Below are 25495 nucleotides of genomic sequence, written 5' to 3' on the forward strand. Positions count from 1 at the left end.
TGCTTCAATGAAGCTGCAAATCTCCAACGTTCCCCATTCAAAGGATCGTCAGAAAATTTGCCTTCGGCTTTAAATCTTATTCACTAAAGCAGTTGGACCTTTTTCCTTTAGCATTTACCATGACTGACTCTTAGGGCTGGTCTACACTAACCCCCCATTTCGAACTAAGATACGCAACTTCAGCTACGTTATTCACGTAGCTGAAGTCGAACTCTCTTAGTTCGAATTTACCGCGGGTCCATACGTGGCAGGCAGGCTCCCCCTTCAACTCCGCATACTCCTCTCGCGGAGCAGGAGTACCAGCGTCGACGGCGAGCACTTCCGGGATCGATCCCAAAAGATAGATTGCTTACCGCCGGACCCGGAGGTAAGTATAGACGTACCCTTACTTGCAAATTAGGGAAGAGAATCCTGAAGAAAGTGTGAACTGCTGTATCTTGCCACTAGTCCCTCCTTAGTCAGCTAGTGAGGGGACAATACTCAGTAACTCAGCCCAGGAGCCTGAAAGCATCACTCAAGATGCAGTTCTCTCCACTTCAAAGTAGTGCAAATAAAAAAGACGGTTACTCACCGTTGTAACTGTTGTTCTTCGAGATGTGTTGCTCATATCCATTCCATTAGGTGTGTGCGCGCCGCGTGCACGATCGTCGGAAGATTTTTACCCTAGCAACCCGGCGGGTCGGCTGTGGAGCCCCCTAGAGTGGCGCCTTCATGGCGCTGAATATATACCCCAGCCGACCCGGCGCCCCCTCAGTTCCTTCTTGCCGGCTACTCCGACAGTGGGGACGGGGGGCGGGTTTGGAATGGATATGAGCAACACATCTCGAAGAACAACAGTTACAACGGTGAGTAACCGTCTTTTCTTCTTCGAGTGCTTGCTCATATCCATTCCATTAGGTGACTCCCAAGCCCAACTTAGGTGGTGGGGTCGGAGTGAGACATTGCTGTGTGCAAAACCGCTGATCCGAAGGCAGCATCGTCCCTGGACTGCTGCACTAGTGCATAGTGAGCTGTAAACGTGTGGACTGATGACCAAACCGCCGCTCTACAGATGTCCTGGATCGGAACTTGCGCCAGGAAAGCAGTCGAGGAAGCTTGGGCCCTCGTGGAGTGAGCGGTGAGGTGCGGTGCTGAGACACCTGCCAGGTCATAGCAAGTCCGGATGCAAGACGTAATCCAGGAGGATAGGCGTTGTGAGGAGACCGGTGAGCCTTTCATTCGGTCGGCCACTGCAACGAAGAGTTGCGTCGTCTTTCTAAAGTGCCTTGTGCGGTCAATATAGAAGGCCAGGGCCCTGCGTACGTCCAGAGAATGCAAACGTTGATCCTGGCGAGTAGCATGTGGTTTAGGATGAAAGACCGGGAGAAATATATCCTGGTTGATATGAAAAGGAGAAACCACCTTAGGGAGAAAGGCAGGATGTGGACGAAGCTGCACTTTATCCTTATGGAAAACCGTGTAAGGGGGCTCGGATGTAAGCGCCCTGAGTTCAGAAACGCGCCTTGCTGAGGTGATGGCTACGAGGAAGGCTGTCTTCCAGGATAGGTACAGAAGTGAACAGGTGGCCAGTGGCTCGAATGGAGGACCTGTGAGCTTGGAGAGAACCAGGTTGAGGTCCCACGTCTGAACGGGCTGACGTTGTTGTGGGTACGTCCGGTCTAAGCCCTTGAGGAATCTAACGACCATCGGGTTAGAGAATACCGAGGATGCGAGTTCCCCTGGGTGAAAGGCCGATATAGCGGCCAGGTGAACTCTAATTGAAGATATCGCCAACCCTTGCTGTTTTAGGGAGAGGAGATATTCCAAAATGAGAGGAATAGGTGCCTGCAACGGGGACGTGGCTCGTTGTTCGCACCAACAGGAGAACCGCTTCCACTTGGCCAAGTATGTGGTCCGTGTTGAGGGCTTCCTACTGCTCAGCAGAATCTGTTGGACAGAGTGCGAGCACTGCTGCTCTGCCTGGGTGAACCATGGAGCAGCCACGCCGTGAGGTGGAGTGATTGCAGGTCGGGGTGACGCAGGCGGCCGTGGTCCTGAGAGATGAGGTCCGGGCATAATGGAAGCGGGATCGGTGTCTGAACCGAGAGCTCCAACAGCGTGGTGTACCAATGTTGTCTCGGCCACGCTGGGGCGATCAGAATCACCTGTGCCTGGTCTCTGCGCAATTTGAGCAGTACCTTGTGGACCAGAGGAAACGGAGGGAAGGCATAAAACAGGTGGTCCTTCCAGGGAAGGAGAAACGCGTCCGAGAGGGAGCCCGGAGCTCGACCTTGCAGGGAGCAGAACACGTGGCACTTCCTGTTGTCTCGAGATGCAAACAGGTCTATCTGGGGAAACCCCCACTTCTGGAAAACGGAATGTATGATGTCCGGACGGATAGACCACTCGTGTGTTTGAAAGGACCTGCTGAGTCGGTCCGCCAGAGTGTTCTGGACTCCAGGGAGGAACGATGCCGTGAGATGGATTGAGTGGGCGATGCAGAAGTCCCACAGGCGAATGGCCTCTTGGCATAGCATTGACGAACGTGCTCCTCCTTGCTTGTTGATGTAAAACATGGCGGTGGTGTTGTCGATGAGAACTAACACACAGCGGCCACGTAGGAGATTGAGAAATGCCTGGCACGCCAGGCGCACCGCCATCAGTTCCCGAACATTGATGTGCAGGGCTATCTGGGGTGCAGTCCACAGGCCCTGGGTATGGTGTTCGTTGAGATGGGCGCCCCAACCCAGGGATGAAGCGTCTGTGACCAGGTGTAGAGAGGGTTGTGGGGCGTGAAACGGCATCCCCTCGGAAACCACCTTGTGGTCTAGCCACCATGTGAGGGAGGTCAGGACCGAGTTCGGGACCGTGACCACCATGTTCAGGCTGTCCCGATGTGGGCGGTATCTTGATGACACCCAGGTCTGGAGTGGGCGAAGCCGAAGTCTGGCATGCCTGGTTACGTACGTGCAGGAAGCCATGTGACCCAGCAGGGTGAGGCACGACCTCACCGTGGTAGTTGGGAAGGCCTTGAGTCCTTGAATGAGGCTCGTGATGGTGCAAAAGCGATTGTCTGGCAGGATGGCTTGTGCACGTCTGGAGTCTAGAACCGCGCCGATGAATTCTATTCTCTGGGTAGGTTCTAGAGTGGATTTGTCCTTGTTGAGTAGGATACCCAACTTGTTGAATGTGTGCACTATTATGTGGACGTGATCTCGAACTTGTTCTTTGGTGCGACCGCGTACCAGCCAGTCGTCTAGGTACGGGAACACCTGTATCCCTTGCCGACGAAGGTACGCTGCCACGACAGCCATACATTTCGTGAACACCCTTGGGGCCGAGGATAGGCCAAAGGGAAGGACTGCAAATTGGTAGTGCACCTTGCTTACCACGAACCGCAGGAAGTGAAAGTATGCATCTTTCATGTCGAGGGCGGCGAACCAGTCTCCAGGATCGAGGGAAGGGATAATGGCCCCCAAAGAGACCATGCGGAACTTCAACTTTACTACGAATTTGTTGAGTCCGCGCAAGTCCAAGATGGGTCGCAGACCTCCTTGGGACTTGGGAATGAGGAAGTAACGGGAATAGAATCCCCTGCCCCTTAACTCCACTGGAACCTCCTCTATGGCCCCCATAGCAAGGAGCGTGGAAACTTCCTGTATAAGAAGTTGCTCGTGAGAAGGGTCCCTGAAGAGGGACGGGGAAGGGGGGGAGGAGGGGGGGATTGAAGAAAACTGGATAGCATATCCCCTGTCCACCGTGCGAAGGACCCAACGGTCCGAAGTTATAAGGGACCAGGTCCGGTGGAAATGGGAAAGGCGATCCCGAAAGGATGGGGCTGGATCCTGTGGGATGACTGGGGCGCCGTCCTCGACCGCACCTTCAAAAGTTCTGCCTGGGGCCTGAAGGTGGTCTAGGTGGCCCCTGGTTCTGACCAGGTTGAGGGCCGGTCCACCTTCTTCTACCACCTCGCCCTCGCCTCCGGGTCGAGTCCTGTCTCTGACGAGGCGGGGGGGGGGTAGAAGCGCTGAGGCTGCGGTCTAAATGGCCTGCGCTGAGGGCCCACAACATGCATCCCCAAGGAACGCATGATCGTCCTGGAGTCCTTGAGGCTCTGCAGGCGAGAGTCCGTCTTTTCGGAAAACAGCCCTTGTCCTTCAAACAGCCCTTGTCCATATTACGGGCCATCCGACGCAGAAGATCTTGGTGAGCCCGAAGATCTATTGGAGGTGGACCTGTGCACGATGTGCCCGCCACTGCCTCATCCGGAGAGGAAGAGGAAGATGCCTCCGGTGGGACAGGATCCAAGGGAGGGTCCTGGGCTCCCTGCTCCTGGGCCGGAGCATCACCTGCGCTTGAGTCCAGGGCGTCAGGTGGTGCGGACACGGAAGCCTCCATGCCCCCTGGCGGAGGCCGAGAGATGGTGGACTCCGGGGCCCTTCTAACAGAGTGACCGGAGCGAGAGGTCGAAGCAACTGGAGCCCCTTGCGCCTGATGGTACGCCCACGGGGTCCAAAACGACCAGTGAGAAGGGCCATGAGAATGGTCCTCTGTTATGTTCTGCCAATGGCCCAAGCCCTGTTCCTCGGCTTGCCCTTGAGGGGGGTATGCCGATCTCGAGAGGTCCTCCGAGGAGCGAGACCCCGATCTCGATGGCCATGGCGGTGCCGAGAGCGTCGAGACGATTCCCGTGGGCTGCGGTGCCGCACGGTGCCGGTCTGGAGATGATCTATCTCCACGCGGTGCCGGCGATCGGTGCCGGGACCGCGACCGGTGCCGATGACCTCGTCGGTACCGGGAGTCGGATCTGGACCTCGACGAGGACCTGGAGTATGCCCGGTACCGGGAGCGGCCTCTCGACGTCGAGCGGCGACCGTAGCGGTGCCGAGAACTACGTCTCGACGTTGATCGGTGCCGACGATCATAGCGGTGCCGAGACGTAGAGCGGCGCCGCGAAGAAGATCTTGGCCGCGAGTACGACCGGTGCCGAGACGATATTCGGTGCCGGGACTGCGAGCGGCGTGGGGACCTGCTTCGGGACCTGGATCGGTGCCGAGGTTCCAGCCCTTGTGATGGAGGGCGCATCAAGGCAGGTTTCCCCCTCGACTGGACCGGGCGAGTCAACGGTGCCGTCGGTGCCGGTGGTTGAGGCGGTGCCGGCTCCGTGAGAGCTATTAAGTCTCTCGCCGCCGCGAAGGTCTCTGGCGTCGACGGGAGGCACTGTATCACCGCCTGCCTCGGTGGAGACGCCGTCTGCACCGGACTCAACGGCCTCGGCGCCGGAGTCGACGGTGCTGGAGGCACCTGTTTCCGGTGCTCCACCGGCGTACGCGGCTCTACCCCCGGCACTGGGGGAGCCAGCGTCTTCGGCACGGAGGTCCCCGTCTTATGGGCTTTCTTATGCCCTGGGGATAATGACCGGCGCCGAGGCACTTGCTGTGCTTTCGGTGCCGACGAGGTCCGGTGCCGGGAAGGCTCATCTGACGCCACTCGCGTGGTCGTCATGGCCGGTGCCGCCGGGGCACTGCGCACCGAGGCGCTAGGTGCCGGGGCCTGACTTGTAGATGGAGCGTCCGGACTAAGTGCCGCCTCCATCAGGAGTTGCCGGAGCCGAAAGTCCCGCTCCTTCTTGGTCCTTGGTCTGAAGGCCTTACAGATCTTGCACTTATCTGTTTGATGGGACTCTCCCAGGCACTTCAGACAGGAATCGTGCGGGTCGCTCGTGGGCATAGGCTTAGCGCAGGAGGCGCACAGCTTGAAGCCGGGAGCTTTGGGCATGAGCCCGGCCCCGCGGCCGGGGGAGAAAGGGGGAGACGACCCCCTTAATCCCCTGAACTATTATAACAACTAGACAACTCTTAAAACTATTGAACTATTTAACTATAAACACTAGGACTATAACTATAACTATAACTGCGAATAACGAACTAAGCTAGGGAGAGTGGAGAACAGCTAAGCAGCGCTCCACAGTTCCAACGACCGTCAGGGGCGGTAAGAAGGAACTGAGGGGGCGCCGGGTCGGCTGGGGTATATATTCAGCACCATGAAGGCGCCACTCTAGGGGGCTCCACAGCCGACCCGCCGGGTTGCTAGGGTAAAAATCTTCCGACGATCGTGCACGCGGCGCGCACACACCTAATGGAATGGATATGAGCAAGCACTCGAAGAAGAACCTACTTTTCCAGCTGGCAGATAGTTTATCTACTTTCCTTAGCCCCCCAAAAGCCTAAATAAGTTAAGACTGGTAAATATCTATCAACTGATATTAAACATTAAAAACTGCCAATTATAAATACTATGCACAAGCACTTGAAAGTCGAATATTCAATGCTGTGGTTTCTCAAAAAACAAAAACAAAAAACCCACTTCATATGGATGGCAGCTGAGATATGGGATCATAGTGTAGTATTTTATGGTACAGTATGGTAAAATCTAAAATCTTATTTGAGCATTACAAACCGAGGATATAGTTTTTGGAAAGAGAATGAGGTTAGATTTGAATTTTTGATACACAGGATTAGTTTTTCAAAATGCCTAGGATTTTAAAGTGCTCAGCACACAGCTGGAGCCAGTTTAAAAAAAACCAAAAAAACCAACCCACCCCTCCCCCACCACACACACAGGAGCTGGCTGGAAACCACAAGAAATTCCAGAATTTCATAAACAAACAATGCTCTGAAATGGAAAAAATGAATTTTTAAAAATTTCCTGCAGAATGAGAATTCCAAAATTGAGTTTTGAAAAAGTTAAAAAATTTCCACCCTTTTGAAACATTTCTGAGGCTCTCCAAGCTGGCCAGAGCCTTGGTAGCCTGCCATGTGGGGAGAGTCAGGGCTTCCAGGACTTAGCCAGGAGCCTAGAACCTCTGAGCAAACACTGGGGAGGCAAGCTGGAAGGAAACTGAAAGAAACGTACTTGATTTCCAGTGGGATTTTGTGAAAATCGACATGCTCCCATGGAATGTTTTGATTTCAACAAATTTGCATTTTTTGACAGAAATATGTTCCATCAGAAAATTTCCAACCCTCTCTACTCAGTTTGCATTTAGGTACTTATATGAGGGCGAGAACTTCAAAAGTGTTGGTGCACAGTAGCTCCAATTGTGACACTTATGGTCAGATTTTCAAAACCTCTCACAGCACCAGAACATACTGAACTCTTCTGAAAATCTGGCCACTTATTTAGATGCCTAAATGGGATCTGAGCTCTCTTGAAAATCTGGCCCCAACTGAATACTGTGCTTAAAAAAAAAAAAAAAAAAAAATCTGGGCCATAGTGGCTATGGGAAAACACTATTAAAATAAAATGAAAGGATGTATATATATATCCTTTTATATACACACACATATACACACATCCCTGTCAGTGAGTTGTGGAGGAGGGTCTGGAATTTGGGTCAGTGGTTCATATAGGATATGTGGGAGGAAAATGCAGGTATGTACAATAGGATAGATATTCTCTATATACCTTTACTGCATTTACACCATAGTGGTTAAGGGTTTGTTGTGCATGAAGTTTGGCAGTTAGGTATAGTTGATTCATATAGGGTCAGAGAAAAAAGTTACCTTTCCATAAACAACTATCAATTTCTTGACTTACAAACATTTCAACAAAGCAAGTGTGCCACACAATTAAATGGGTACCATTTAGCCTCAACTAAGAGTTTGTATAAATCAGAAGAGAAAAACAAAAGATGTTCTAAAATTACATTACAGCATCATACAAATGTAATGATGCTTCATTACTTATGTATTAGTGATGATGCAGTTCTGGACAATACTGAACATTACATTAAATTGTTGTGATTTTAAACATAAAAAGAACAATTAAAAGGTTTTTTGGACTGATAATCCAAATAATCCACTGATAAGCACCTGCAGTGGTACACAAAAAACACAGGGCTTTCTGTAACTTTAAGGAAATTATTTTCATTCAAAAGTTTCAAAATCTGTCAATGTAAATTAATATAAAAGCCTTGTATGAGACTGTTCCATACTAAAGGAATACTAGCTATTAATTATATTGCATTGAAAAAGAAAGAAAGAACAATTTTAAAGTTTTCTATTCCAGATATTGCCTAGGTCATCTGGCGTCTGTAAAACCGAGTGGTGGAGCTTCTCATCCAGCTGCAGATCCTTCTGCTCAATATGATCTGCATTCAGAGTGGCAGGAGAAGGTGTCTGTGATCGGGATCCAAGAGCAGATTGGATTGGAGAAGCACTTTCAGAGCCTGTAAATGCAATTTTTTAAAAGTTACCTTAAAAATCTTTTCTATTTCTTTGAACTTCTGAAAAGTTTTCTAAACATAACATTAAAAAAAACCCTGAGCTTTTTTTTAATAATCAAATCTGGCCAAGAAGATATACACCACAAGCAGATGTCCATGTGAATAGTGCTGTGAAAGAAGTCATCAGTCAAGTGATAAACTGATACCAAAACGTGTTCATGGATTAATTGACAAATGTCTACATTAAGTACAAATCGTTTTAGAGTATTTATTCTCTCTGACAATACTTTCAGTGTTTTCAACCAAACAAGTTTCTTCCCACCTTCCTTCACCAAGATCCCAATTCAGTAAAAGCATTTAGGCATGTGTTTAAGTCTCACTGAAGTGATTATTTTTCTGAATAGGTATAGATTTTACATATATGCTTAAGTCATATGATTTAATTGGTGTCCAAATCCCTGAATGTGAAAAATAGGGCCAGAGAAAATACAAAGAACAAGCAAACTGTAGCTAAATGAAAATTCTTATTCCTTCAACTACCAAGGGAAGTAAAATTCAGTGCTGGGGAGCCATGCTGCAAAGACATCTCCTGATGTTTTATTATTTCTTGGTATCCTTGTCAGGTCTCCACTACCGACAGGCCTGGGAAAGGAGAGCAGGTGTCTGATGTGTTTCGGTTCTCTGGTTCTGCTTCTCTTGCCTCACAGTTCACCTTGCCTTTGAGTCAGGAGCTAGCTGGAGATCCCCATAAGCAGCCGAGCTCAGGCAGCTTTGTTAAGTAGCAGAGAACATGGGAGATATGTGATTTAACCCCTAGCTTACCTAAGCATAAATAAACTTGTTACCATGAAAATGTTGAAAGTCTGATTTTTAAAATTTAGACAAATGTAGCCTATATTTGAGATGTCATGATCAACATGTAGGTATGTGAAGTTCCAAAAGCAACTAATTTAGCTACAAGAACAAAAAAACAAAACAAAACAAAATGGTAAGGCTATTAAGACTAACTTGCAAAACAATGATTTTTAATTAATTGTTCTCTCTTTAAAAGTTAGATTTATAATATCCAGAAAGCATTAAAGTAAATTCAATTGTTGTCTGAACAGTAATTATGGTAAATAAGGAAACTAAATTAAATTGCTCAACTGTGAAATACAGGGATTTCTATCCTGATTCAAGTGAAAAACTCAACACAACCTTAAATATGGAATTGTAATTAGTGCCATTATAATAAAAAGATAGTAGCAGTTCACGAAAGTGGACACCAAATAAAAAAAAAAAATCTGAAAACCACCACCAATATATCCTGGGGAAGTACTTTCCCCCCTTTCAGCACTGCTCTGCAACACAGCATACTGTTTCCCTCTGGTAGTTAAAAGGTAAAGGATTTTTATTAGCTACTGGTTGCTTGTTCTCCATCTTTTCCTCAGGCCTTATTTAAAATGCACATTTCAGGCTAAGAAGTTCCAGGACTTCTCCAAAAGGACATTATTTACTCCTTTCCACACAGAAGCAGAAAATACTTATTTTAAGGGTGAGGGAGGCATGGGGAAGAGAGTACATCAAGTACTGTATTTAAAACCTCTTAAAATAAAGTTTATTTTATTTCTTCTCCTGTTTTCTGCTCTCTCCACATAGAAAGATATAGTGACCAAAACAATTCTGTATAGGAGTTGGAAAGGAAAGGGCAGACTAATTATGCAGAATGTGATAAGCTACTGAGTTCTTTTGAGAAAACTAAAGGATACTCCATCACAGTTGCCTCTAATTCTTACAAAGCGTACTGCAGAATCACTTTGCTCTAATGCTACTGAATGAACAGTGATAGACAAACTCATTCATTTCCTGTTAATACTCCAGCAAGAAAATTTCCCACTAAGAAACTGGAAAGCAGAGCTAAATAATTAACAAAAATAAGTATCTTTGCCAAACAAAAATTGCCTATCCCTGAAATGTTGGCTCAACAAACAATATCCAAAATGTCAACAATTTGAAGGAAACTAGGGCAGTAAGATTAATCCTCTTAACACTTCCATGCCAAAGAAAGAATTAAGACAGCAAGAGTACAACTGAACAAAGCCACTACAGTTTATAAATATGGAGGGGACTAAAAAAAATGTCTAAAGGAAGCTAGTACCATGCTTCTCTGAGTATAAAGACAGCTTCAGGAAAGGAACAGAGTATTTCTATGGCTCATCTGCCACAAGTAGAGATGTCTTCAATATGTCTCAAAATGCAGGAGTTTGATTTGTTATAGACCCCCACAGCCCAGGGTACAGATGTTCTGTTGCAAAGATGAAACTTCAAAGTAGCAAGCATGTTTGATCCTTGGGTTGCAACTGCCACAGCATTATACAAAACAGCTAGAGAACAAGGGATGTGAAACTGGCTATGGAATCCATAAATCCTGGCCCTAGTAAACTCAGACACTTCCTCAGGATGTGCCTTGGAGAAGATTCTTTCCACAATCTAGTTCTCAAGAGGTTGATTTTTACCATGTTAAAAAGGGTGGGGAGAAGAAAAAAAATCTAATAACTCAACATTCAAGTGAACATGGATTGTATGGTGCACATGTTGATGTTTTACATATCAAAAGCATCAAGCTCTATAACAGAACACCCTGAGAGAACATAAGAGGTAGGAATGTCTCAGGCATCCCATGATGTAGCTGTAAGTTGATCTGAAAAAGTACTGTATACCAGAGTACTTTAAAGAGTTATTTATATAAAAAAAATTAGTTGTTTTTCTAGTAATGATAAAAATAGTTGGTAACACTTCATCAATGAGATACAGTATATTATGTACTCACAGTTTTCCACATGATAAATCTGTAAATTTTTCCAGAAAAGACTAAACATATACTTAGCACTCTATGTCAATATCTGCTGATCATGTAAGTCAACAGGAAGTTTTTCCTAGTCAGGTTATTTCACTCAGTTTTCATAAGGATTTCAATTAACACAATACCTGAATTCCAAATATCACTGTACACAGAAAATATATTAATTGCAAAGTTGCTACCTGTATTCTTCAGCATGAATGGGAAAATATTTGAAATTAAAATCTATTTATTTTTACAACTACTTTACCAGTAATAGTTGCAGCTTCAGCAGACAATGGTTGCTGGTTAAGACTGCTTGTTTCAGAATCAATGTGGAGTGTAGTTAGACTAGCCACTTCCTGTTCCTCGGCACTCTGCTGATGTCCTGAAATTGCATCAATCTCAGTGGAAGCTGGTGTCCCAGCATCAGTGCCAAAACTGAAACCTATAGTAAGGAAAGAGCTACGTGGTTAATTATACCATTGTTGATGAACACGAACTTAAAGAACATTGCCAACCAAAGACACTTCCAAAATGGTCCGTGTAAAAATGTATACACCCCTTTATGTTAACAATAAACTGCTCAAGCAAATTACTCCAAAACCAACATTTAAGTAGGAAACCATTTACTATTTCAAATGCTTCTCCAGTTTCAGTCACAAAACTGAGTTATGCAAAACACACTGCTATTGCATATTCTGCATTCTATTTAGTTGGCAAGGTCAAATATTTTTACTTCATTCTCATCATTTAGGTATAATATAATGCACAAATTATGGAATCTGCTCTCAACACTGAGGGCTTGTCTACATGGAGACAGTGTGCAGCAAACTAAGGTGTGAATATTTGCCACACCAGTTTGCCAAGTGCTAACTGGCCATGTGGATTCTGCTACTGTGTACTACAAGTTCCACAGTGTACTTTGAAGCACTACAGAAATTTTAGGGCATCACAGAATGGTCTAAACAGCATGCTAGTGCGATGTAGAATTACATCCTAGCTTGCCGAGCACTAAGTCTCCATGTAAACAAGCCCTAGGGTGCCTAAAAGAAAACATCTAAGTATCAACTTTAATTGAGAATATTATGGAAAATGACAGTTTTCTGCAAATAGTACTAAATTGATTGTTTTATATCCTGAGTTTTAGATTTGACAGCTTTGAGATTATAACACTAAAGACAAAATTTCATGCTCAAATCAGTTTAGCCAATGTAGCTTTTGTCGCTCTGCTATAGTTAAGGCTATATAGTAAGATTCCAGGATTGTCATTCCACGTGTCGCTCTGAAGCCTACAATATCTGTTGAGTCAGTGTAAAGTGATGGAAACAGCTACAAACATGGTTGAGGTCTCTTTTTGTTTAGAACATCACCAGGTTCAATCATTACTGAGATTCATAGTCTCTTTTTGTAATTTTTAGTTCTCACTCCTTTTTTTTTGGCTTTTTTACACTTTACAAATTACACCAGTAAGAAAGCACAGGTTTTATCTGGGTAGTGATTTAACTTCTAAAGTAAATAATTCCTACATTTTATATAGATTTTCCAAAGAAAACCCATCACTTCTCGGTTGTACAAGGTGTGTCCTCAGTGACACTTGTAGCCTCTTCCCATTAACAAGAATGGGAGTTGCATGAATAAAAAAAATTCAAAGAAAAATGGTTTAATAAATTGGCTGTCTCTTATCAGGTAGTATTTTGCTTCACTATTTCACTGCATGCATCCGATGAAGTGGGTTTAGCCCATGAAAGCTTATGTCCAAATCAATTTGTTAGTCTCTAAGGTGCCACAAGGACTCCTCGTTCTTATTCCTAACTACATAGTCAAAAAGATTGTATATTAAGAAAGGTTTTTACTTTTTTATATTTAAACTGATGTTTCAAGGAAGTAAAAAAGACTTCCAAAATGAATGCATGAAGACATTCCTCAGTGTAGGGACCATATCTTCCTAGGTATGTTGTGTGGTGTGGTTGTTCAACACATTACACAGTAAGGCCCCATTTCTGCTTTGGGCTCTACTACAATACAAATAGTGAATAAAGCTATTTTAATAAGAATTACTGCATCTTTCAAGAACTATATTACTCCACTAACTAAACTACTGATAACATCAATGGGATGTTCATATGAAATCCTGTTCATGAGACAGCTGTATACAACCTATTTAAAAATGGAAATTAATACGCATAGATAAAAACAACTTTACTACTTTTGGAAAAATATACTTGCTTTCAAATTTGTGGCCATCATACTGGAAAGCACTGAATGAGTCAGAATGGCTATCTGAACTGATCAGGTCACTGCTTCCTGCACTGGCAGGAGACGTCCATTCAGAAGGCACACCTGGATCATCTATAGGGCGCATTTGGCTCTGCTTGTTCAATATATCAGGAAGGTCTTTTGGAACTTCCAGGCTGCCAGGACTGCTCCCTCTTCTTGTCACATTCTAAAAATTGAAGAATTATAAAGTATTTTACAATCTAATAGTTTCCTTATTCACAGCAAGCAGTTATCACACATTTACAAATGTCAATATTCAGGGAAATAGTTCACAAATAACCAAATTCAAAATGTCTAAAAAAAAATCTATATACATCATAATACCTAAAGTATTTTTTTTGTAAAATGCACTTAGTTTATTGAAAGGATACAAGTTACAGTGTTTTAATTAGAAATTACCTCCTTTATTAAAATAATTAAAAAATAATTGAACCCATTCGTCCAGTATTTAAAGCTGTATCAAAAAAATGCTCAGTGCAGAGAATTCTAGGGCCTACATTTTGTGAACTTTTCACGTGCCTAAGTTGTGTGTGCAAAAAACCCAATGAGCCAGTAATAAATGTCGATCTTGCACATGCATATAACATTGTGCACACAAATCCCTTACTCACACCTGTGCATTGGGCTTTTTGCGCATCAAAAACAGGGAACAAACAAATGTGCATGCACTTCAAAAGACTGGGAATGAGGCCAATATGTGAAACATTTGTTAAAACTAGAGAGATGCAGAGAATATGGAGAGAGAATATTTTGAAAATTATCTCCAAAATACTAAACAAATTTTTCAACCTTAGCTTTCATTAAGTATTTGTGAGAAAAAACTCCATAAAACAATCTTGACAAATTTTGACTTGCAGCCTACAAAACTGAAAGCAGAATCTCAATATGCACCAAGAGTCAAATGCTATGTATATCTTAATTCCCTAGACACTAAACATAATACTCAATATTCACTTGAATACCTATTCAATGTATTGTGACGATGGAACCTACAGATCCTTTCTTACCCAGAAAAGACTGAAGTGTTCGAAGCCTTGTGTGTGTGTTCCTGGACTCTCACAATTGCCCCTTTAACAAGTTAGGACTATTTGGGTGAGGATGGAGAACTCAAAAAATCTGGAAAAGCTTTTTTATGAAACATCCTGAACTTTTCTATGAACTAAAAGTTAAAAGACTAAAGGTAACCGGTGAGAGGATTTTTTTTTGTTTTTTAAACACTAGACCTGATCTGTTCTTTCCTTTGTCCTTTCCCTATTATCTAATCTTAATTACAGGTTTCACCTTTGTGTCTATTTCTGTTTTGTTGGGAATAAATTGATTTACCAAAACTATAGACTGAGTTTATGACTTTGATATAATTCAGTTAACATTTTCCATTTTATAGTAAGGGTTAATTTGATTTTATGAGTAGAAAGTTATTCATTCCTTAGTAACAACACATGATATTCAACTTTGAATCATATAGAGAAAGAACCAGATCTTTTCTAAGAACGAGGAGCATAAGTAACATCTGAGTCAAATGATTTTGAATGGTGTAATCTAAAAAAAAAAAAAAAAAAAAAAGACATCTTTAAATACACACTAAGATTGGCCAAAAATTCAGTGGTTTTGGAATTGAATAATGGAACATGGCAACAAGATAAAGGATTGGCAATTTGTTCTATACATGCTGTAGGCTGTATTGGGACTATGCAATATATTGTGCACCAACAGTTCAAATCTGATAAACATGGGATGTACCTTTGAAGGAGAAAAAACCCAGCATTTGAACAGACATTTAAGGCAAATCACTTGCCACTTATCTATCATTCATCAGATATGAAGATAAATCAATCCGAACTAACTACATGGAAATTGTTCCTCCTTTACCCCATGCTATTAAGTACCCCAACTACTCTTTGAAAACTTTATATGTGAGCAAACCTTAGAACGGCATTGGATACATCTACAACCTACTGAAAAGGAATTTGCTAGCCACACAAAATTGGAGTGATCATTAAGTTTGAAATAATAAATTTAAATTGCTTCCCATTCAGTCTCTTCGTTGACAGAAAAACTTGCAATAAAACAGTAATTTTATATTTTTCCTTTCCCATCGCTGCCAATTAACAAAACATTTATCTTCTCCAATCAGCTGCCTCTTTTCATAATCATTCAGTGATAACTCAATCCAATGCTTGTAATACAGAATTGCTTACATGATTATGAATGAGGACATCTCAAACATGGCATTACTGATCAAAAATGGCAAGAGTGAAAAAGTCAGGCTCTAGAGCAGAAAGCTATTGATACAAAAATATCTTGATAAGCAGAAGTGAAAAGAAAAGAAGCGAAGGCAAACTACACACCATTTAAAAATATTTAGTTTTCTAGATTGTGCCAGTAAATACACCTTCACAGAACAATATACAATACCACACTGTGTATATTAATACACACATTCAGGCTTTGATCATGCAAACACTTATGCATACAAGTAACTATGCTCAGGATTGGTGCCATTCAACCCAAAGAGACGATGCAATAGAATACTAATTTGCGTGAAGTGACATTGTTTGCAGGATCAAGAATGAAGAATTTTAGCATAAAATGGTGTGTGAATATTATGTCACTGCCCATTAGATTGTAAATCCTGTTTTTTAAGTCATGGTGTGTGACATAATATACACGCAACATGACAAACAGATTTACAATCTAATGGGCAGTAATATTCAAATAATGTATTTCTGGTTCTTAAAATCCAGAATAAAATATTTCTGTAACTAGAGCAATAATTTTATAAATGTATTTGCATATTGTTTTTACATGCAAAAAAAGTCATAAAAGCTTACCAATGCACTACCACTGCGGAGTCTCTCAGCTATAAACTCATCCATGAGGTCAGGAACATTTGTATTGCTACTGCCAATATCGCTAGCAAGAGGGTTCAGCTTTTGACTCATGTCCTCTCTATTGACTAAAAGCAAATGAATGACTACATATAGTAAGGGATACTTTTAAAAATACATTTTAAAAAACAGAAGTCAAATCAAGAAACCTAGGTCAGTAAAAAAAAAAATTACTTCCCAAACATGCATTTAAGAGTTTTCTCCTCTTGAATAGATTCAGTTTTAAGAATTAGTAAATTTCCTTTTTCCTCCCCACTAAGCGGGTGTTAGTCAATTTCCAGTATAACCTTAAAGAGCAAGAAAGCTTACAGATAAGCACTACTCAAAGTTGTTAATGCTTGCTTTAAGGATACAGCATATATCCCTCCTCCCTTCCTCCACATCACAAAAAAAATACAAATCATAAGAATTTTTATTATTTCTAATGAGGAACAATGCTGGAGAAGAAAGTACACTAGATAAAGAAATATGATAAATGTCAATGTAGTACTGTATACAGTTAGTATACTTGCAAATAAAATCTTATGTAATAAAAAATAATATATGGTGCAACATGGAATACAAACTCAAAAAACTCTTTAAATGGTCAGTGATTTATGAACAACTAATTAATTTCTTTTAGTTTCCACATTTTATAGAATTACATTGCCTTAATTATACTATGAATGTTGCAACTAATTATAGCATTTTAGCCTTTAAGGTTGCAATTTGTTCAAATTCATATTCTTAGATAAAAATTATCCCTCAGGAGACTACAGTGAAAATTATATGAATTTAACGTAAGACCTTAATATCAAAATTTCAAATAAAATGATATTTCAAAATAATTTGTGTCTCAATACTTTTGCAAATGTAAACGGTTTATCTTGGAGAAACTACATAAAATATGTTAAAACAAATGATATAGAAAGAATCTTTTTTCTGAGACATTATGATACTAGTACCACTGCCCAGATTGTTATTGTGCTATGCCTACAAAGACTGCCCTCAGGTGGCATTAACATCTCAATGCAGGATGCATGACAGAACATTCTGTTAATCATGCTAGCATAACAGTGTAAAAAGGAAAACCTACCTTACTGCTGAAAGTTAATTTATTGTTCATTTAAAGTTATTTAAGTTGTGAACTAAGATGATGAATATTAGAACAATAGCCTTGTTCTGTTTGATCAGTCCACAGAGGTCCCATATTTAGCTGAAGAAGGACTACATGAGACCTTTATGCACATCCATGATCCAAAGAAAAAGAAAGCAATGATAGAGATTGCCAAGGTGTAACTGCATCCACTTCAGTGAATGCATACAGAAAGGCCTAAAGCATGTTTTGAAATGGTTCAAACAAAAAATTACTAAAGCCACATTGGATTGTTCTAATGAAACCATCCAAATAAGAAGAAATTTCTCTGTTTTATTTAATGTTAAAAATATTCTGTATGTGTTACATAATTGATTAAAAGCCAAGTCTCAACTTCAAAGCCTAATTTTGGGAGAATTTTTTGTTTTGGAGGAGAGAAGGAGGAGGAGGAAGAAAACATACTAAATGAACTAGCAATTTTAGCCGATAGCCGAGTCTTTTTACCAGACAGACAAACAATAGGTACCAGGACTTACTATTCCACTTGAAATAAAAATATATATATATATCTGAAAGCCATACAGTAGGCTGAATTTCAAAGCCCTCTAGTGTAGGCTATGATGCAGGGAGACTTGCATTTGATCCCTTGGTAGGTCATTTACTGTCTCTTCCTCTTCCCTAACTTGATGCTCTTCAGCAGCAAAGAGGTTCAACTAAGTATCTTTAAAAGGGAAATTAGTAATTTAAAGTATGTAAAACATAACTTATGCTGGGGAAAATTTCAGCTGGCTAAAGGCGCATGCATAACCAAACAGGGAAAGCAGTGATCATCCCAAAGCCTTTTGATTGCTTATAAGAGCTTGCTTCAGTTGCATTAAGCCAAACTGGTGCTGCCTTTCTCCTTTTGCACTGTGCACACTGTTAGTGCTCACCTGCAGCTTTCCTTCCAAAATAGCCCATTACATGACTGTACAGATCCCTCAGTGGAGCCTCTGCTGGTATTCTGTTCTGCCTCTGTGGGGAAACATTTGCCTTCGGCTTCGAAAGAGCATGTACAACAGTTTTATAAACACCACCCAGGGAGCCCTGCTGTAGTCCTGACTCCTGACCTGATGACCTAGGTGCACTACGATTATGCAACTGATTAGCTGCAATACCTTCTTTCTGCAAAATGGGTGTTTGAGCTTCTGTGGATTCCTTAGTCTGTTTACTACTAACTGAAGCTGCATTGGCTGCATCTAGAGGTCTATATACTCCTGGTCTGACTAGCTCCAAGACAGCAGATGAGCTGGTGCTTGTGTTGCCACTACCGCTACCACTACTGAAGCCACCGAGTTTACGAAGTCTTGCCCTCCAGGGGGCCTCTTTGTTTTCTAAAGGGTTATAAAATTGAACAGACTCAGTAGATGGTCTAAAAGTAACATGAACACTATTTCGTTTCTTAGCAGTTATTTTCATGATTTTGGCCTTATGGGTTACTGTTTCAGAGATACTCCTTTTAGTTGGTAAAAGTTTGCCTGTAGCGTGAGGCATCTCAGGGTTAAATGATGCTTTAGGTAGAACTTTCTTTGCATGCATAACATGTGTGTAGGTTATTTTTTCATTAAACTGGGCACTTCTAGGCTTTTCAGCTAAAGCTACTTCCACAGCTACATCTACATCAACTTCAGTGGCTGTTTGTCTGTACAGGTATCTCTTCCTTTCTTTGTTATCAGGGCTACTTGACCCATGCTCAAATAAACTTTCATTTTGTTTATCAATATTTAATTGTTTGGCTTTATCGATCGCTTGATTTCTTGTAAAACTGTCTACCTGGGTAGGTGCAATATTACTTATAAAGCCACTTTGGTTTTGTTCTACATGTTCAGCTCTTTCGGCAACAGTGTTGCTACTTGCATATTTAACAGTCTGATCTCTATACTCTAATTCATCCAGTGGTGAACTACCATTTCTATTTTCTGTTGTATCGACTTCAGGAGGAGAAGCCTCAAATTTATCTATCTCATAGTGACTGCAAGGTTCTTCTTTTTCCTTAAGATATTCTCTCAGAGAGGAAAGAAGATCATCTTCACCTTCAAGGTCAACATACTGGCTTTGTTCAAAGGATGTATTTGCAAGATCTACTGGCCCTATCAAATGACAGAGATGGTCATAAATACTATCCCCAACTTCCAAGGAGGACTCTCTGCTATTCGTATCAGTAATATGACTTTCAGTGGATCTATATATTGAAGAGGTCTCAGTGGAACTCTGTAAGCTTGGCGCATGATGGGATGAACTGTCAATGACAGGAACTGCACCTTTGGCTCGTTCAACTGTGAATGGTTCCAGGATGTCAGATGTGCTGCTGCTTCTTGGCAGTGGCTGTTCCTCATTCAGTGCACCAAAAACTTCGCTTGGAGTGTCCTCGCTCTGTGAAAAATGTCTGACTCGAGATGGACGTGGAAGAATTTGAGTATCATCAATATCTGTAGAAAAAAAATTATAGGTAATGTGCACAAGGTAAGTCTATAAAGATTATTATTATTATCATCATTATTCACTGCTATATCCTAATGATATGCTTTAAAAACAAACAAACAAACAGAAGAGAGCAGAAGAGCGGGTTTCTTAAGTACAAATATATTTTATCCAATATTAAATGTTGTTAAAAATACACACAATATCCATACACAATATGATATAAATGAGTTAGACCATCAGAACACAGCTTAAACGTTAACATGCATGGAAATGGACAGTGAGATCATGGAACATTTGGAAGTACAGTTAAAGCTAGAGCTGTGCCAATAAGTTAAATAATTCAATCAAAATGATTTTAACTAATGTTCAAAAGAGGAAAAAAAGGTACTTGTAATATCTCAACAGCAGAACTCTCCATGGATTTTAAACTCTTGAGAAATATATAATTCAAGAGGAGAACATGGCAGTTATCTGGAAAAATAAGAATGTTCAGTACAAATGGGTGACACCTAATATTTATCAGTCTCTAGTAATTTATTTTTTAATCTAACACATATTGCATACATGAAGGCTTAAGTTTTAAAAAGAGATGATGTGGAGGAGCTTGGGCCTTTGGGAGACACATGTATAGATGAAGCACAAGTTAACTTAATTCTTTATTGTTAAAAGGATATTTTTCTACATATTTCTAGTCTTCAAGAATGCAAAACTAAAGGGATAACTGATACACAGATAACAGATATTACCACACTAACTGTTAAAAGATCCCATTTTGGGAGGCCAAAAAACCAGACCAGGACTGGGACCAGACCAAAAGACAACACAAATTAACTCCCCCCCCCCCCCCCCCAAAAAAAACCCACCCAACCATACCTACTCCCCCTCTCTCCCAAAACCACACACCAAAAACAAAACAAAACAAACAAACACCCCACCACCACCACGAAACAGTTTTATTCAAGTAAATTTAGGTTTGGTAACTCTCACGAACTTTAAAAGACCTAAGCCTGGTCTACACTGGGGGGGAAATCGATCTAAGTTATGCAACTTCAGCTACGTGAGGTAAGTCAACAGCGGATGCTCTCCCGTCAACTCCGCCTGCACCTCTCACTGCAGTGGAGTATCAGAGTCGACGGGAGACCGCTCGTCAGTCGATTTATCGCGTCTAGACTAGAAATGATAAATCGATCCCCGCTGGATTGATTGCTGCCCATTGATCCAGCGGGTAATGTAGACAAGCCCTAGAAACTGAAATTTTACATCCACAGAATAGTTAATACAGTTAACCAGTATAAAAGAAAAAACAAAGTTATGGGTGAAAGGAGAAAGCACTCTATGCCCATTCTATTATTAGTTCTTGACCCCTCTGCTTAGGCTGCTAATACAAGTGAAAGTTAGTACTAATTGAAGTGCAGGGCTTCTGCAGGCCCAATATATATCCCCCAGCAAATGGGCAGAGATCACACCAATCCATTTCACATAATCCATTGAATTGAGAAACTATAACTTCATCCTTCAAATTTCCTAAAATGCTAAAGGAAACACTAACATTACACAATATATTGTACCAAATCAGTGATGTGGGATACAGAAAAATGGATAATAGCAAATGGCTGTTACAGATGCTCAAATAGTATCAGTTTCCTGATCGGAATTACAGCTATTCGAGGCAGTATTTTTAATGGAATGTGTAACAGTTTTATTATAAAAATATCTGCCGTATTTTTGTTAGAATCACTCACTTCCTGGTTATGTTTTTTTAATTGCAGATTTTTAAAAGCCAGAAACATTAACAACCATCAAGGTTACTTGATCATAAAAATGGAGGAATTAAGGTTAAATTAATTAAGACAGTCTTATCTTCAGGACTGCAAAAATGTATTTAAAACCAGGATATATTCCACCCCAAAAAAATTTAACGAGACACACTCTGACATGTTACTGCAAGATTAACCATCCTATGTTAAAGAAAGTGGCAGACTTCACTTTAAAATTTTCTGAATTACTAGTTCACAGTCACCTAAAACGATGACAGCAACATTTAATTAAGACTGAGCCTGAAGTTACCTTACAAATCTCCGTTTAAGGAGCTTGTATGCAGAGCAATTTAACCTTTGAGCTGAAATTTGTTTGTTATTCAACCAAAGGTGAATATTTTGGACAAGTTAGGTACACTTCCATATAGCCATTTCTGAGTTATATGAATGTATCCATTTGTGGGGTGGAGGTGGAAAAACAAAGTAGATATTTTCATGCTAAAAGTAATTTTGGGAGGGGGGGGGGGAGGGGAAGAGGGGTGTGGTTGTGATAAAAAAATTTAAACAAATTTATCATGTGCTTAATACTTTGGGCCTGATCTAGAGCCCACTGACATCAATGGGCATCTTCAGTGACTTCAATGGATTTTGGATTAGGCAATTAATGAGGACAAGCAGGGGGCAAATTAGAAAAAGGTGGTATTGGTACTCATCCAAGCTCTGCTCTGTCCACAAAATAAGCTGCATCCACTTGAGTGACTAAAATGAGATTCCTCTCTCAGCAGGAGTGCAGTTGTTCATAATATGATCACCCTACCTCTTTCTTCCCCACTTTGATTAGCAGTGCATTAGTTAATGATAATAAAAATATCAAAATTTTTAAGTATCTGAGTTGCAGTGGGAGAGGTCTAGGTTGGATATTAGGAAAAACTATTTCACTAAGAGGGTGGTGAAGCACTGGAATGGGTTACCTAGGGAGGTAGTAGAATCTCCATCCTTAGAGGTTTTAAAGGCCTGGCTTGCAAAGCCCTGGCTGGGATAATTTAGTTGGGGTTAGAATAATAGAATATCAGGGTTGGAAGGGACCTCAGGAGGTCATCTAGTCCAAGCCCCTGCTCAAAGCAGGACCAATCCCCAACTAAATCATCCCAGCCAGGGCTTTGTCAAGCCTGACCTTAAAAACCCCTAAGGAAGGAGATTCCACTACCTCCCTACATAACCCATTCCAGGGCTTCACCACCCTCCTAGTGAAAAAGTTTTTCCTAATATCCAACCTAAACCTCCCCCACTGCAACTTGAGACCATTACTCCTTGTTCTGTCATCTGGTACCACTGAGAACAGTCTAGATCCATCCTCTTTGGAACCCCCTTTCAGGTAGTTGAAAGCAGCTATCAAATCTCCCCTCATTCTTCTCTTCTGCAATCTAAATAATCCCAGTTCCCTCAGCCTCTCCTCATAAGTCATATGTTCCAGCCCCCTAATAATTTTTGTTGCCCTTCACTGGATTCTTTCCAATTTTTCCACATCTTTCATGTATTGTGGGGCCAAAACTGGACACAGTACTCCAGATGAGGCCTCACCAATGTTGAATAGAGGGAAATGATCACGTCCCTCAATCTGCTGGCAATGCCCCTACTTATACAGCCCAAAATGCCGTTAGCCTTCTTGGCAACAAGGGCACACTGTTGATTCATATCCAGCTTCTCATCCACTGTAACCCGTAGGTCCTTTTCTGCAGAACTGCTGCCTAGCTACTCGGTCCTGAGTCTGTAGCAGTGCATTTGATTCTTCCGTCCTAAGTGCAGGACTCTGCACTTGTCCTTGTTGAACCTCATCAGGTTTCTTTTTTTCCAATCCTCTAATTTGTCTAGGTCCCTCTGTATCCTATCCCTACTCTCCAGCGTATCTACCACTCCTCCCAGTTTCGTATCATCTGCAAACTTGCTGAGGGTGCAGTCCACGCCATCCTCCAGATCATTAATGAAGATATTGAACAAAACCAGCCCCAGGACCGACCCTTGGGGCACTCCGCTTGATACCGTCTCCCAGCTAGACATGGAGCCATTGATCACTGCCCGTTGAGCAGGGATGGTCTTGTTTTGAGCAGGGGGTTGGACTAGATGACATCCTAAGGTCTCTTCCAACCCTAATCTTCTATGATTATTTGTTCAGAAATACAACATTATGGTATCCTCAGCAACTGTAATTCATCCTTGTTGCACACTGGCATAAATTCAATTTTGGACACTATTTATTCAGAGAGTGGGGGGAGCATACACAGGTTTCTTATTAATTGCACTGCAGAAACACCTAGTTGGGCTTTGAATCAAGTGGTGTAAAAAACATATGCAAAAATATACTTTAACCCTTCAGGATTGACCCATTCCTAAGATTCTGGGAGGGGGTTGTTGCAGGACAGGGAGAGTCTGTAGTTAGGCAAAGGAAGGAAAGGCTGCAACTCAGGGCTCTTAGATGTTCCAATCCAACCCAATCACATCTCTCCTTCCTCTGACCTCTCTATCCCCATCTGCTGGGCCCACCCATTCCTTCATGCTGAGAGACAGGACAAGCAGACAACTTCATAGCAGCTGGTGGGGAGCATGACGGAATAGGTACATAGCCAAGAAGTGGATCCATGCTCTGAGATCAAATGGCAAAGAGCAGGAGATTCTCCACATAATTTATGGGGAGGGTTCCTGCTTCAATACCTGCAAAAGGGTCACAGAAGTCAGGGAAGGCTTGTTCAGAGGATGGAGAGAAAGAAGCAGATTTTTTGGCTCTTATCTATTATCTTAGAGCTCTTAAAGACAAATATTTTCATTCTGAAGGTTTCTAGGATTGACTGTATGATAAGTAAGAAAATATAAAACATTTGCAGAGGTATGGTTGAATTATGGGACATTATAAAAAAAATATAGATTTGTCTACGTTTCAATTCTCAGTCATAATACTGGTTCATCAGAGTTTTGCACTCAACTTGGAGGAAAGCTGTAAAGGCTCAATATTAAGTATCCCCCTCTGGCTCCTCCTTATTCTCGCAATTTACTGCTGCCTTTGCCTGTTCATCCCAATGCTTGGAAAAATTTCCCATTTCCTATTCAGTAAGCCTGCTCTCTGCCCAACACCTTCAAATCCATTTCTTCCAGGCATCTTTCCTTCCTTTGCCTCATCAATAACATTGCCTCACTCTCCCTTCTCTGAAGTGTCCTGTATGTTTTAGTTATCACAGAGTGTCCCAAATGGTTATGGAGCCATTTATAATTATTTTAAAAATGTTCCTTGATAGGAGACTGCAGATATGACTCCAAATTAAGTATACTGTACTGATCACATTTCTAACTACAAGGATCTATCTGCAAATCCTCATTTTTATTTTGTGGATTAAATTTGGAAAGTTTACTGCTATTCTATTCATGGAGCTATAGCACAATTTTGAAGCACCTGAAAGGTGAAGAAATGACAGACTTGTATTCAATAATTACAGCCATAGTAAAAATGTCCTATATGTATAATACAGATTATTATTTTTGCCACAAGTCTGTTAGTCAGCTGATTGACTTTCAAGGAGAAATGTCACATTTTCCTCCACCAGAAAAAGTGAGATCTTAGAGGCTGGATTGGAGCTAGTCATTTTCTTTCTGAAAGCTAGTGCATTACAGTGCACATGCAGTGACAGTTTTGGAAGAATTTCTTTTGAGCCTTCTTAACTAGCGAACATTGGCTGGTGTTCAAAAACTTTTCCTTAAGTGTGGATTTTCAAAGGACTCTAAGTGAATTGGGTGGCTAACTCCAACACAATATGAATAGGATTGGCACCCAATTCCCTTAGAGTCCTTTGAAAATCTTAAACTCAAAGTCCAGTGGTGCTGAAAGCAAGTTTTGATAAAAAGATTACTAGCATTCTAATATGCAACCTTGTGAACAAGTGGGCAGAGGAGCTGTCACCGCCAATTTAGCCAGACTCACTGTCTGTCATGTATAAGTAAGGCATGGTGGACAGCAAGATC

General features: G+C 41.7%; 1 protein-coding gene across 21 annotated transcripts in view; it reads right to left on the bottom strand.

Annotated features, from left to right (window-relative positions):
• RALGAPA1 (Ral GTPase activating protein catalytic subunit alpha 1) overlaps positions 1-25495 on the bottom strand; it is a 247743-nt gene that overhangs the window by 131645 nt on the left and 90603 nt on the right. For 13 of the 21 annotated variants that reach the window (XR_010600691.1, XR_010600690.1, XM_065593287.1 and 10 more), the window contains 5 exons: positions 18200-19735; positions 16136-16260; positions 13254-13470; positions 11296-11472; positions 8057-8209 (listed from right to left, as the gene is read on the bottom strand). Coding sequence is in view for 17 of the 21 variants with exons in the window: in XM_065593287.1 (XP_065449359.1) it covers positions 8057-8209; positions 11296-11472; positions 13254-13470; positions 16136-16260; positions 18200-19735 (2208 nt within the window). In the remaining 4 variants the exon portion in view is untranslated. The remainder of the gene's footprint in view (positions 1-8056; positions 8210-11295; positions 11473-13253; positions 13471-16135; positions 16261-18199; positions 19736-25495) is intronic. The other 8 variants (XR_010600693.1, XR_010600692.1, XM_065593297.1 and 5 more) reach the window with 1 other exon arrangement.

The sequence above is a fragment of the Chrysemys picta genome, chromosome 4 (genome assembly GCF_011386835.1).
Source record: "Chrysemys picta bellii isolate R12L10 chromosome 4, ASM1138683v2, whole genome shotgun sequence".
NCBI classification, from domain to species: domain Eukaryota; kingdom Metazoa; phylum Chordata; order Testudines; family Emydidae; genus Chrysemys; species Chrysemys picta.